Source organism: Squalius cephalus, assembly GCF_949319135.1.
Source record: "Squalius cephalus genome assembly, chromosome: 5".
NCBI classification, from domain to species: domain Eukaryota; kingdom Metazoa; phylum Chordata; class Actinopteri; order Cypriniformes; family Leuciscidae; genus Squalius; species Squalius cephalus.
Genome location: NC_137126.1, coordinates 4,361,359 through 4,376,499, shown reverse-complemented (window position 1 = coordinate 4,376,499; position 15,141 = coordinate 4,361,359). Strand labels below are relative to the sequence as shown.

Sequence of the window (15,141 nt, the reverse complement as noted above, 5' to 3'; positions counted from 1 at the left end):
CTATTGCAGAGCATTTTTACCTAAATGTTCTTTATTATTTTCTCTCCAGCCACTGACGTTTTCCACTGAACAGTCCAAGGTGGCTTTGGTCATGACGTTACTGTCGGGGTGCGCGGCTTAATGGGGAACGGCGATGTGGGAGAACCAACATCCGTGCTGTTCCTCGTTCCAAGCACTCTCTGAGGAGATGAGGCGGGTCTTTGATCGCGCGGTGGCGGGTCGTGAGGCGGCCCAAGTGCTCGCCAACCTTCGCCAGGACAACAGACCCGTCTCCGACTATTCCATCAAGTTCCGGACATTGGTGGCCGAGTGCAAATGGAACGAGGATGCACAGTGGGACATGTTCCTGCATGGGTTGGCTGACCACATTCAGAAAGAGATCTTCACATTGGAACTTCCAACGAGTCTCGAGGGACTGATCGAGTTGGCTTAGTGCGTGGACGTGCGTCTACAGTGTCAGGACCAATGTGTACGTCAGACTCGAGTCTGCACTGAGTATTGCACTGCCAGTATCAGCAATGCGGTCAGCCCCACGTTCGATCACTAACCCATGCAGGTGGGTAGAGCTCGGCTTTCCCGGGAGGAGAGAGAACGGCGGAGGGCGAAAGGACTTTGCCTTTACTGTGGCGGAACTAGACACTTTCTGGGGAACTGCCCAGTAAAAGACCAAGCCCGGCAGTAGGACTGAGGTTACTGTCGGGCGGACTAGCCGTGGAAGAATCCTCATCGATTACTCTCCTCCCGGTAAGACTGCAATGGGCAAACGTAGTTCATCATTGTCAGGCTCCTCTGGATTCAGGAGCAGAAGGCAATTTTATGGGCTACACCCTGGCACAACACCTCCAGATTCCTATAATTCCACTCACCCACCTGATCTCTGTCAATGTACTTAACGGACAAGAACCTCCTGCCATTACTTTCACCACCGGTCTGATCACCCTCGTCACGTCTGGGAATCAGTTGTCATTCCTACTCACTGAATCTCCATCAGCCTCCACAGTTCTGGACCACCCTTGGTTGATTCAGCACAACCCCAGGATTGACTGGGGCGACAGCTCCATCTCGGCCTGGAGCGATCAGTGTTATGCCTCTTGTCTTGTGTCTGCCTGTTCGTCTGTGTCTTGTGCTTTGTTACAGGATGAGCCAGTGAATCTGTCTAACATGCCTGAGGGTTACCTCGACCTGAAGGGAGTGTTCAGTAAGTCCCGGGCAGCTTCTCTTCCTCCGCATCGTCCCTATGACTGTGCTATAGATCTACTGCCAGGTACATCTCTGCCTAAAGGCAAGTTATACTCACTTTCTGCTCACTTTCTTCTCTAGCAGCCTGGTTCATTCGTCCTTCATCTTCTCCAGCGGGGACGGGGTTCTTTTTTGTGGGGACAAAGGATGGTTCTCTGCGACTGTGTATTGATTACAGAGGGCTGGACAACATCACGGTAAAGAATACCTATCCTTTGCCATTGATTTCTTCGGCCTTCGAGCGGTTGCAGGGAGCATCCATCTTCACAAAACTGGACTTGCGCAATGCATATCATTTGGTTCACATAAGGGAGGGGGATGAGTGGAAAACCGCTTTTAATACCCCCAGGGGGCATTTTGAATATCTTGTCATGCCTTTCGGTCTTTCTAGCTCCCCTGCGGTTTTCCAGGCACTCGTTAATGACGTACTGAGAGATATGGTCCATCAGTTCATATGTCTACCTGGATGACATATTGGATGGCATTTTCCTCTTCTCTCCAGGAACATGTTCAGCACATCAGGTAAGTGCTCCAGAGGCTCCTCGAGAATGGGCTTTTTGTCACGGCGGAGAAATGCACGTTCCATGCACAGTCAGTTCCATTTTTGGGGTATATCATCTCCTCCGAGGGAGTGCTCATGGATCCCGACAAGGGATGTGGTGGATTGGCCAACCCCAGATTCCCGTAAGGCCCTGCAGAGGTTTCTGGGGTTCGCCAATTTTTACCGGCGTCTCATTCGCAATTTCAGCCAACTAGCCGCTCCTCTGACCGCCTTGACCTCCACCAAAACGACGTTCAGGTGGTCCGATTCAGCCGAAGTTGCATTTTCCAACCTCAAGAGCCGCTTTGTTTCAGCTCCCATTCTGATAGCCCCTGATCCTTCACGTCAGTTTGTGGTGGAGGTCGACGCATCGGAGGTGGGGTGTAGGAGCGGTTCTCTCCCAGCTAGAGGTCTGCAAGCCCGTCGGGACCCGACGGGGCCCGACACGCTAAGCCCATTCGGGCCGGGCTCGGGACATTTTTTTTTTTTTACAGATCGGGCTCGGGCTTATTTTCTCTCCTTTCATTGGCCCTCATTTATCATTCTTGCGTAGAAACGGGCGTATATATTGGCGTAAGATTATGCTTACACTCCTCTCATCGCCTGATTTATGAAGCTGTGCGTACCTTTGAAATCCAGGTGTACGCAATACCTGCCCTTGATAAATGCCGCGGCTGAAAACGATCGTCATTAGAATAACACGCCCCTATATATTCAAGTCTCCGCTCCCCCCACGCCCTCATTTTACGCCATGGACACACGGAAGACGGCAAAGAAGAGAAACTTCTTTGAGAAAGAGAAAGCGAAACCAGGGAAGTGGAAAGAAACAAAATTGATTTCTAGATTTTTATTATTAATGACGCTTATTGTTATTTAGAAGAAGAATGTCGTTATTATTATTTGTATTATTATTATTATTATTTAAAAGAAGAAGAATGTCATTTTTATTATTTTGTCAGTCTGAATTATTTTTTTGGTCATTGAAAGCCTGTCATTACTAAACCCAGCACATCTGCCGGGCCTAACCCTGGCCTAACCATCGTTTCAAAGAATAGTACAACGGCGAGCGCGTCGAGTATAAACGCCTCGTCCGTTTGGGGAGGTGCGCGCGCAGTCTGCGCAGACTCGCGCTGCGGAGCCAGGCGAAAGTATAAACAAGGCTTGAAACGTCAGGTAAAGCGCACAGGCTCGCAACTTAAGGAATACATATGCCTACAAATCAAATGCTTTGGTAAAATCACACAAATTAAACATTGAAGTCCATGTTGCACAAAAATAAACACTGAAGTTTATAATTACTATGTTGTTGTTTTTTTACAGTGGGTCATAATATATCATATCTTTTAGTTTGTCAGTGCGTTTTGTGGTGTTAGGAATTGTTTTTCTGCGCATTCCCGCACTCAAAACGTGCGTACACCACCTCCTGAGCTGGCGTAGGATTTGAGCGTGCCGTACGCCAACGTCCATATTGATAAATCTCAAAGTCACCGTGGTTTTGGGTGTACGCCAGGTGTACGCTGGAAATTTGGTGTACGCACTTTTGATAAATGAGGGCCATTGTGCCCATAATGTACGTGCAGAGCACACGTCACATAATGTGCATGAAATATTGTTATATTTATTATATTATAAATATTATACATCGCCTAAGCAACACAAACGCAATACGCATATACGCACGCGTCACTCACGTGCATTAACAGGTGACAGTTGACCATGCAGAGGATCAGGAAGAAGTTGGATTTTCTTTTTTTCATTAATATTATTTAACATTAGCCAGTTGGCGAAGAGTTCTTCATTTTTTAACATTGTTTTGAACATTGTTCTTCAGTTACTTAAAAGCAAAGAAAGATAGGCCGTTTATTTAGCTACTTGGGTCATTCTACGAAAATGGTGGCTTTCCTGTCCCGGCCTCAACCACCAGGAAAAACACTTAAAAGTGTCAGATAATGACACAAAATATATATTTTTTGTTTTAATTGAAGTGTTTTATTGTTAATAAAACATATGTAAGACAGTTATATTGCAAACCATTTTATATATATATTGTAGAACACGGTCAGTACCATGAAATTGGCTTGTCCCTCGGGTCAGGAGTCGTGGTTTAGTGACATATTTTGAGTTAAAAAATATATTTTTCTCCCCCTTTAAATGTCATAATACAAAGGGAATTAGTATAGTTATTTAGTGGACTACTTAAAAAACTAAAATATCAACTAAATATTATAAATAATTTACAGGGAATACCTGTCCCTCAATTTCATGTCACTGGTGTTACAATTTATAAAAACCACCACTTTGAAAAAAAATCAACATCCTTGCCAACTTCTTTCTGGGTCAAACGTTCATTGTAGGCCTGGCTGTTTTGAAAAGCACATGGTGAGTGTGCACTCTCTCTTCATCTTTTAGCAATTTGATAAATAATTTGATAATTTCATGCGGGGCCTTAAGATGTGTCACTGGTGTTCTACAGTTTATAGTAAGGGGAAAGGAAATTGTATTAATATAATTTTTCAAATTGCATGATTAAGTGATTTATTTACAATTTAAGAAGTGTGGTTTGAGCTACTGTGGCCGCCATCTTAGATATGCCATTTTGTCTGCAGATTTGTCACTGGTGTTATCGTCACTGGTGTTACTGTTGCTGCTGGTAACACCAGTGACATGACAGTAACACCAGTGACAATCAATAACACCACTAACTTTTTTCTCAACATAAGGTTTCAGAAAAGCCTCAACAATTATATTAATAAAGACTTGTTAGCATTTCATAATAAATGTATAAATTTTTTTTGAAATAATCTTATGTTTTGTCATTGGTTTCACTTTGCGTCACTGGTGTTACATTGCGTCACTGGTGTTACCGCCACATGGCATATTGGTTTTCTGGCATACTATGTTCACAGTTTCATAGAATATGGTTTTTGTATCTACCTAACTGTTGCTGCATTCATTAGTAAGCATTTTAAGGATATGATCATTCAACTTTGATCACTCAACCTCAATTATTTCTAATGTTACAACAAAAAACACAATGGTAGAAATAGAAAAATGTCACACAATAGAACTTTACACATGCCTGTTTAAAGTAAATTATTACTAATCAAGACAGTTTCTTAATATTACATTAACTTTTTCTGTCTTTGATTATGTATGCAAATTAAATAGTCAAATTACATTCTGGGAAGCCTGAATTGTCATCCAAAATATAGGTAACACCAGTGACAAAAAAGCAGCACAAGCATTTTTTAATGTAATGTAGTAAAAATATAAAAATACATTAAGCTGTCATTTAAGTTGATTTATAATGTTAAGAGGTTACTATTATCTGACTATAAGTTTTGGTATAAAAAAAAGAATTACATTTTTAAAAAGTTGTCTGTTCAAAAAGCCACCATTTTCATAGAATGACCCACTTATTTTTGCGGTTGGATCCCGTAGCGCTATATTCTCTACTGCATGCTTATGCTTGTCTCTAATGGACAGTCTGTTCAATATTTGTGGGCATGATTGTTGATGTTTCAGGCCAATAATAAAAGTTTACCTTTCAGTAGCGTGTGATGTGCCGTGCGTGTGTTCACGTGTAGCAGAGACTGCGCGCATCAGAGAACGTGCATCAAATAGTGCGCGTCAGAGAGAGCTTAAAGGGATTTTTAGGTCAAACCGTTCTTGTCTGACAGTCATATCATGCAGGTCTATGGTCACGGCCTCAAAGAGCATGCACAGAGTCCAAATTAAAACAATTCCCCATCGTCCAAATTAAACAATTCCCCATCGTAAGTACACATTGATGGCCTAAGACACGAAACGAGCGGTTTGTGTGAGAAAACGAACAGTATTTATATCGTTTTTACCTCTTATAACACAACCATGTCCAAGTGATCTGAGGGCGCGCACGCATCCTGGTGTGTGACGTGTGCGCAGACTGGTGCATAGATATATACACTAGATGTCGCCTTGGCTACGGCAGTTCATTGGAACGAATGTCTTTAATGTGACATCTAGTGTATATATATCTATGCACCAGTCTGCGTACACGTCACACAGCAGGAAGCGCCCGCGCCCTCAGATCACTTGGACGTGGGTGTGTTATAAGAGGTAAAAACGATATAAATACTGTTCGTTTTCTCACACAAACCGCTCGTTTCGTGTCTTAGGCCATCAATGTGTACTTACGATGGGGAATTGTTTAATTTGGACTCTGTGCATGCTCTTTGAGACCGTGACCATAGACCTGCATGATATGACTGTCAGACAAGAACGGTTTGAAAAAAAGACACCTACATCTTGGATGCCCTTGAGGTAAGCTAAAACATACCAAATTTAATTTCAAAGTGAACTATCCCTTTAAAGTGATATTGATGTTGGTCTCGGGTCGGGTCGGGTCGGGTCAGGTTCGGGCTGAAAAAATTGCAGCCGTTGTCGGGCTGGGGCCGGGTAGGGCTTGAACACCACGGGCCAGGGCCGGGTTAGGGCTGGAGTTTTTGGCCCGTGCAGGGCTCTACTCCCAGCACTCATCCATGGATAACAAGATGCATCCTTGCACGTTTTTCTCTCATCGTTTATTGTCTGCCGAACGTAATTATGATATTGGTAACAGAGAGATGCTGGCAGTCAAGTTAGTGTTGGAGGAATGGCGTCATTGGCTAGAGGGTTCGGGGGTACCTTTTATCATCTGGACTGGCCATAAGAATCTCGAATATATCAGATCAGCTAAACGACTCAACTCCAAGCAGGCTCGTTGGGCACTTTTTTTCGGTCGTTTTGAGTTTTCCCTTTCTTATAGTCGGGGTTCCCGATGCCTTATCTTGTATTTTTGACCGTTCCAAACGCCTGTCCACTTGAAACATTTGTTGTGTTGAGCTATTTCAATGACTTTTGTTTGATTTGTTCATTGCAAACAGCTGAAAGTCTGTAAATTTTGCCGATAAGCCTGATTTGCAATGGGGGTTGAACAGTTTTTGATTACAACAGTTTATGACATATTACTGTAGTGTACTTGGTACTATATAGCTGTGGAAAGTGAGCAATTTTAATGCTAATGTGAGATGTTTGTGCATTTGTAAGAGCGGTTATGTAAGCTGAAACCGCCACTGGTTAGATACAGTGTCTTCTACAGGCAGCATTTCACACTCTGGTGCACCGTAGACTTAAGCCAGCTTTTACACTAACAGAGACACTGCTGTTCACTACAGAATATGAATGTATTAAACCCAGTAAGTTTCTCAACATTTCAAAATAAGGTTCTCTATTTTAACATTTAACTATGTATAGAAAAGGATGTAGCTCTCACTTTTACCAATCCAATGAACAACTGATGGATTTCACTCAGAGAATTTTACTCACAGTCACCATGTGATAGTAAAGTCAGTCACAACTGCATTTCATGCAGACTTTATGATCGCCTGGACAGTGTGTAATGTTGAGCCATTCTTTGTACAATGATTCAAATGGATAAAATGAAATAAATGAACACAAGGTATTAGCAACTACAGCTGTTGAATGTAATTACAGTCGATAGGATAAGAGGTTCTATAAGGAAAGGGAAGGCTGTTTCGAAGCATCCTTGTATTTGAGAGATGTTCAGGCATCGTGAACCCAGAATACTCCTTTAATGACACAGGCATGGGGTCTGTTCGCCTGACACGAAACTGCTATTTAAAACACCACTACAGATGTTAGTCTAAAGAAGCATCTAGTCAAAAACAAGACTTCTCCTACAGTGTTGCACGGTTACTGTGAAAAGTTTTTGTTTCACATTATATGACTTTACATCTTTTTATGATTTTTTTTTTAGGATGATTTGCATAATCAACTATAAATTCAGATCAGGTAGCTGGGGAATTTCAGTTTTTGCTTATTCATCAACACAATTATTTCTCAAACATTTTAGGGTAGATTCCATTTGAAATCACCAACTCACAGAAATGCTACTGAAACCTCGGCCAGATTAAACCTGTAACGCTGTATATGACTAAAAGTAGGCATGAAACTGAAATTGCGATGGTATTTTCTTCCCTATTTGTGATGTGAAATGGTTTCTCGAACAAGAAAAATGTACGTCATCAGAGATGCCATAACAGGAAGGAGAGGAAGATATTTTGAATAAAGACTAAAAATGTAAGAAAGAAGAGCACACAAATAAATAAAAATTTTTATTTTATTTGATTTCACGTGTAAAATACTCCAACACATTTTAATATATTAAATGTATATTTAGTGTATTATATATTTTCTAAATACGTGAAGTGTATGCATGTATGAGAATTTCTTCTGTAACTTTTCTGTATGATGATTTTAATGAAAACCCATACAAACCGAGATGACAACCAACAATGAACCAAGAGAGGCTCTCAGCACTGCCACTAATTTCCAACAGAACATATGAAGGTCTTTGGATATGGAGGACATAGTGACAGCATTTGCTGTAGATAAGGCTCGTAAGCAGAGTTTTTAAGGTGACAATCCATTATAAATATGAAGATGTATGTAGGCTACTCTATCTTGAGAACTATATTGTATCTTGATGAAGATTGACATTTTGTTAATTAAAACATAAGCACTTTAATGTTGTAAACAATTAACCATTTATGTTCTGTTGTGTTTTGACTACTTTTTCTAATTACATCTCTTGGTAACAAAGATATATTAATAAAAAACTCTTTTAGAAGGGCCTCATTGATTCATTTTGCCTGTTCGCCTCTGCAAACCAGAACAAATGATATACTGTCACACAAACCAAAGCCAAACACTGAATTTTTATCATTTTACCACCAAATCCGTAGTCCCATTTCACCCTTATGGGGAATTTCTCTCTCTGCCTCTAGATAGCGATAGATGTTCCCTTCAAAAACAGCAGGAAAAAAGAGAAAGAGAGAAATATGAGCTCCGTGACGTGGCAGAGTCGGTGTGGAGAGTCTCTGAGAGACAGACAGAAGCTTCAGCTCGAGCATCATCTTCATCTTCAGCATGTGGACGGTAATCTTCACTGCCCTGCTTCCATCCTTCATCTTATCATATGAAGTGGACACCAAAAAACTCAATGGTCTTGCGAAGGCCAGAGTGGAGGTGAGCAAAGCATTTCATTCAGCTTTAATCTCTGGACGGGTGATGAATGCGTTCAGAATCAAGACATTCGGCTTGTAAACAGAACAACAAATGAGAATTTACCTGAAGACACTTTTATCCTGCTTGTGAACCTAGTCATTTGTTTTAATTAGCAAAGCTCCGACGTTTCAACGCAATGTTTTTCATGAACGTGTAATCCCTAGAGTAAGGGAAACATTCAGGACATATAATTTGCAAATGTCATGTCTTACTTGTGAACAATAAGAGATTCATAATGACTCATTTTATCTCAGTTTTTTTAGTCTTTAATAATTATTTATAAGCAGACGTGTTCGTTTCTGGGTCAATGCACACTGTTTTACTGAACGATACTAAAATTAAATCGACAGTGTTTTGCTGCCGCATTCATTAGTTCAAATTGAATGTCAAAATATAGGTCTGTATAATATTCACGTGTCAAAATAAAAGTCAGGTTTTCACCTGAGATAGACTTAATCGAATCCCCTTATAAAAATACCACAAATCCTTAGAAAAACAATATACAAAAATCCTGGTCTTTGAATTTGATTGGCTGAGTGCTGACATACACTACTACAACATAAGACTTTTCACTGTTTTCATTTTGTGTTCCAGATTTTCAGTCTGTATTAGTGGTAGGGAGTTTTCAGTGACTCTTACTGCAGATTACACATTACACCAGTAGGTGGCGACAAATGATTGTCTATTTGAGTCAGTGAATTATTCACTCAACTATTTGTTCAAAATCTGTAAATCATTCAGGAATGAAACACTGTGTGTTATTCAGAGATGCATGACGCCTAATTCGGCTTTGACTTTCTTGATAATATTGTGTCTAAAATGTAAGTTACTCTAACTTCTTGTTTATTAAAGTTTTGTACAACAGCAATATTACTCTTAATTGTGCTGTTGGTAATTTTTTTATTTCTTTGTAAGCCAATTAGCCAAAGCATCAAGTTTGCATGTGTGTGAGTGGAAATCATGTTAAAATTAGCTAAAATCCACTAAAATCTTGAACGCAGACAATGAGAAGTCCCAGTGCTGTTGTAGTAAATGTCAGCAATCGTGGCTGATCAAATTAGTTTTATTCAACACTTAGTGGCCAGAAGTATATTTTAATAATTTCTATATATATATATATATTTTTTTCAACTTTCCCCTTCAGACGTGTGGTGGATGACAGCTGAATAGGCTGAGGGAGGTAAGTACTGCTATATTGACTTAAATATTTTCTGTAGACAAAATAATAATAATGAAGAAGTATTACTAAAAACTTAACATCAACTCACCTGGTTATGCGGAATTATATTCTTCTCTCTCCTCTCAATTCATTGCAGGTCAAGGCCTTTGTGACCCAGGACATTCCTCTTTAGTATCCTTTATAATCACCATATGACCAGACAATCAGTTATGGAGCTCAAGATTCCCAATAAAAATTAAAATAAGGGTATGTTTACATGACAAAGGTTTGCTAAAAACAGAAACATTTTTCGCGTATAGACGACAGTGTTGTCAAAACGATCCCCATTCACACGGATCCAAGAAAACAACTAAAAACGCTGTATTCTGCTGCCAGGCCAGTAGATGGCGATGTCACTTCGAAGGAAAAAAAACACTACATGCCTATAGACTGAATGTGTAATACACATGCACATGATGTCACTGTTTTCACTAATTTGTGTTTTTGTAGTTTTACATTGAGACGATAACGATATTGTTTTCAAAAATGTGCATTTTCAGGCGCCCAAAACATCGCTGTCGTGTAGGAAATGAACGGCCAAAATGTTTTTTAGTTGAAAACGGTGTCGTGTAAATAGCCCCTAAATCACATTACAATTTGACCATTTAAATGAACATATTTAAAAATGTTGTTTTATATATAACAATAAAATAATCATATTTTTAGTGAACGTTTCTTCTAATTCGGGGACATTGATTTGTTGCTTCCACATATTTTAAACAGAATTGGCAAAGTAATTAATAAATGCTTTTTTATTGCAATAAAAGTTGCTTTTAAAATTATTTATGTTCTGTTTTATGATACATTTAACTACATATTAAACGTTACATAATTTAATCTATTTATTTGTCAATTTGTAAAGTGATTCCCCCCCCCCCCAAAAAAAATGTATGATTCATTCTTTCATATTTTGAATTGTCGTTTCTAGAAATTTACTGTAACACAAAAATACAAGTGCCTCCTTAATAAACAATTTTTAATTTAATTTATTTGATCTTTTATCCATTTATTCATGTTTTATTTATACATTCATATACAGTATTCATAATATTGAGTCTCCACAATGTTGTACATAACTTATGTTTTACCTAGAATATATATAACCTAGAAAACAACATCTTTCATACTAAAATGTAGCGATCTTTTTCCAGCCTTTTGTCTGGCACTGTTTCCACTCCCTCCTCATCTTTCAGTTTCCTGTGTTTCCGGCAGCTCTTACCTCAGTTCTCAAGCTACAACACGCATCTCTCCAGGCCACAGAGGATCAGCTTACCTTCTGTTCTGCTAATCTTTTACAGAGTTACAGATTTAAAACCATTAACTTTCAGTTGTTCAGGTCATTGTCACCCGATACTCAGTGGCGTATCCAAATCCCTCACCTTTCCATCTTTTCCTTCTTCATCTGGAATGCAAATACATGTTTTGTTTTTCTTCTGTTTGCAGACTCTAATGCTGTGACAGAGACAGGTGTAATTCTCAGCACTTATTTCTGATATCTGTAGACAGCTTTAAGTGTTTAGTACATCCTTAATGTTCACCCGTTCAGCCACAACCTGGTAATGAAGCACATTCCTGGGGCCGACCCTGAACTCGTCCTTCTTAACCACTACTATGAAGAACTAGATGTAAGTAAAACTTGTCTATGCGCATCAATTTGAAATGATCATTCAGCAATTTCAAACTATCAGTTCTGTTCCAGTGTAGAGAAACCACATGCACTTGCTTTGTTCTCTGGAGTTTGAGTGTAACCCACAAAAACGTGCCGGAAGCCTGTTCTGGGAACTGCCACTTGCATGATATGTCTGCTGCACAGTTAGAGGTTTCTTACACCTTTAGTATGAGGAGGAGTAGTCATCACCTATTAGTTATCCTAGCGTTAGAAAGGACAATTAAATATTTCGACTTGTCTAGATACACAATCCACCTTATCTTTCACGTAAGAGTTTGCACAGCCCTTTCTAAAGCGGAGTGTCTATTTACACTAAGTAGCCTACAAATACCCCACCTTGTTGGCAGAGGTTATTTACACTAACTCCGCCCACTCACATCTGGCACAAAATAACGGAAGAGGCTGGATCTCTAACAGTGGTATTAGTGTAGGGTCACTGGGTCCTTGCACACTGAGTCCGAAATTTTCGTATGCGTTTTTTCGTATTCGTCATTCAGTGGCTCTGAATGGTCATGAACACCCTTCAAAATGCTTGTTACGGATGCGAAAAACGCAGAAAATCGAACCCGATCCGATTTTTTTTTTATTTTATGACGGATGAAAGTATTGCAGGCAGTGTGTAAACTCAGTGTGCAAGGATCCGAAATTTTCGTATGCGTTTTTTTTTTTTTCGTATTCGTTGGCTCTGAATTGTCAAAACACCTCTCAAAATGCTTGCTACAGATGCGAAAAACGAAATTCCTCCAAAAACGATGGAGGGAAGTTTCGGAGGCAGTGTGTAGGCCTATGAATGTGATTGAGACAACTTTTGGTCTTATTTTTTAACGTGCAAAAAGTTCGGACGATAATTTGACGCATAGCAGAGAATTTTGACGTTCGAATCCGTCTTTTGCTGAACTCGCTCTACCATCTTTTCCCATCACACATCAGATAGGAAAGGCATTTATTTTCAATAAAAAGAATAAAGGAAATAAATTGTCTAAAGTGTTTTTAATAATAAAGTGTTTATAGGGTTAGATGTAGGGCTTTAGGCTATTGTCCTAATAAGGCGGCATAGAATTGATATAATCATTTACACTCTCCTATTATTGCATAGGCATAGCGTTTAATGTACAACAACAAACAGTAGCTTCTCTGCCACTATTTATAAGTGTGAATAGCATCTAACAACAGTTTACACTTTGCAAAGAAAATATAGGCTGCTATTTTTACATAGTGTAAATAGAATCTGTTGCTACTTACACTTAAATAAATAGCATTTATTTAAGAATATAAGTAGCATCTATTGAAAAATGTTATATTTAATGTGAGGCTTCAGGTCCCGCTATACGCTACAGTTATTATTTCAGCTGTAGGCTACAAAACAGCTCGTTATGCTCCTTGATATTTCAAAAGGGTATTTCGTACATTATTATTTCTATGTATTGTTGTAATTATGATCACTGATTTGTATTGCAAACAGTTTTACTGCGCTTTATTCTTCTTCTAATTAATTTGCCATCCGCGTTGCAAAATAAGGTGGATGATGTAACTTTTCTAAATTAAAAAATAACGAGTAGTGCAAGAATTGCATCTTTCAAACTATGGCTTTTACCATATACACTTTGATAAGCCTATAATAATTTATATTTAATTTTAGAGCTGTCGGGACGGATTTCGCGGGAATCTGCTGTAGGCTACGTCATTCACCCGTGTTTGTCACAACGAACGAGAAAAAAATATTATCATATATCATTAAAATCGGCAAACCAACTTTAAATCACCAGTTGTGAAGCAAAAATAACGTTATTTAAGATGTCCAGTCCAGCAGTGTGTCTAACCACATGTATCCACGCAGAGATGCACATAAAACCCTCAAGACTCATGCAGTTTTATTTTTTAACCTCTAGAGGGGGCAAAAGATGCATAGATTCATCCTTCACAAATTTGATGTCTTTTAACATTTATTGTTATGAAGCACCTGTCTTCATAACCCATGCATCTCACTGATAAATGATGCTGTGTATTTCTCTTCCAGAGAATCCCATTATCTGAAATGACTCGCACTGAGATACACAAACTCTTGGCCGAACTGGGCTTTTATAAAAAAGAGAATCCCGAAGATCAAGTGCCCGAGGAGTTTCGCTTCTCTCCAGCCAAAGACAGTCCGTTTGAGGGCCAGCAGTCCACCAGTCCGCCCACTGAGACTGACACACACCAGTCAGATGTGGATTCCCAGCACACAGATCTGTAACCCCTTACATAAGAGCCATGGTGTGGGATGTCAACATTGTGAGACCTGGCTGATTTACGATTACCATGAGAACTAAAACCGAGCCAAAGTCTCTCTTGTTAAATGTGGCCACATTATTGCTTAAAAATAGTTCACCACAGATTCAGCAACTCGATTTAAGTGGCATTATTCAGTTCAGACACTGATTTAGTGATTAAATCTGCATTTAGAAGGTCAGAGTAAGTGCGAGCTTGTGTGCGAGTAGTAGTTGATGTTTGTGGCAGTGAGCGCTCTCACTGTACTGTACATGAGCTGATCTCTGCCCAGAGGGACGATAATGATGTCCACAGCTGTAAAAGCCTGAGACTGGCTGAGGACTGATGATCTGAGTTCTCATGGGCAGAGACCAGGCCTTCACACAGACTGTGGGAGCAGAAACACACCACTGAGAAAATAAAGGCTTTAAATATCATAGCGAATGAGTGGTTTTTGATTATTATACAATAGAAATACACACACACACACACACACACACACATATATACATATACATATACATATACACATACATATACACATATATGCATATACACTGTACTGTTTAAAAGTTTGGAAACATTACTATTTTTAATGTTTTTGAAAGAAGTCTCTTATGTTCAAAAAGGCTGTATTTAATTTGATCAAAAATACAGAAAAAAAAAACAATATTGTAAAATATTACAATTTAAAATAATGGTTTTCTATTTTAATATACTGTAAAATATGATTTATTCCTGTGATCAAAGCTGTGTTTTCAGCATCATTACTCCAGTCTTCCGTGTCACATCCTTCAGAAATCATTCTAATATGTTGATTTATTATCAATGTTGCAAACAGTTGTGCTGCTTAATATTTTTAATAACCAGTGATAATTTTTTCAAGATTCTTTGAAGAATAAAAAGCTAATCCGCATTTATTTAAAATATTAATCTTTTGTAACAATAATACACTACCGTTCAAAAGTTCAGTAATTTTTTTCTTTCCTTTTTTTGAAAGAAATGAATTATATTCAGCAAGAATGTGTTAAATTGATTTAAAAAAAAAAGTGATAGTAAAGATTTATATTGCTGGAAAAGATTTCTATTTTGAATGCTATTCTTTAAATTTTTTATTCA

The 15,141-nt window shown here is 38.9% G+C and overlaps 1 protein-coding gene across 1 annotated transcript; it reads left to right on the top strand.

Moving 5' to 3' along the window:
• The first annotated feature begins 8,649 nt into the window (after positions 1 to 8,649).
• selenom (selenoprotein M) lies at positions 8,650 to 14,464 on the top strand. Its single transcript, XM_079872529.1, has 5 exons — positions 8,650 to 8,848; positions 10,032 to 10,067; positions 10,204 to 10,238; positions 11,653 to 11,731; positions 13,793 to 14,464. Exons 1-5 carry the CDS (start codon positions 8,750 to 8,752, stop codon positions 14,006 to 14,008), a joined length of 465 nt encoding a protein of 154 aa, XP_079728655.1. The 5' UTR covers positions 8,650 to 8,749; the 3' UTR covers positions 14,009 to 14,464.
• The last annotated feature ends 677 nt before the right edge of the window (positions 14,465 to 15,141 follow it).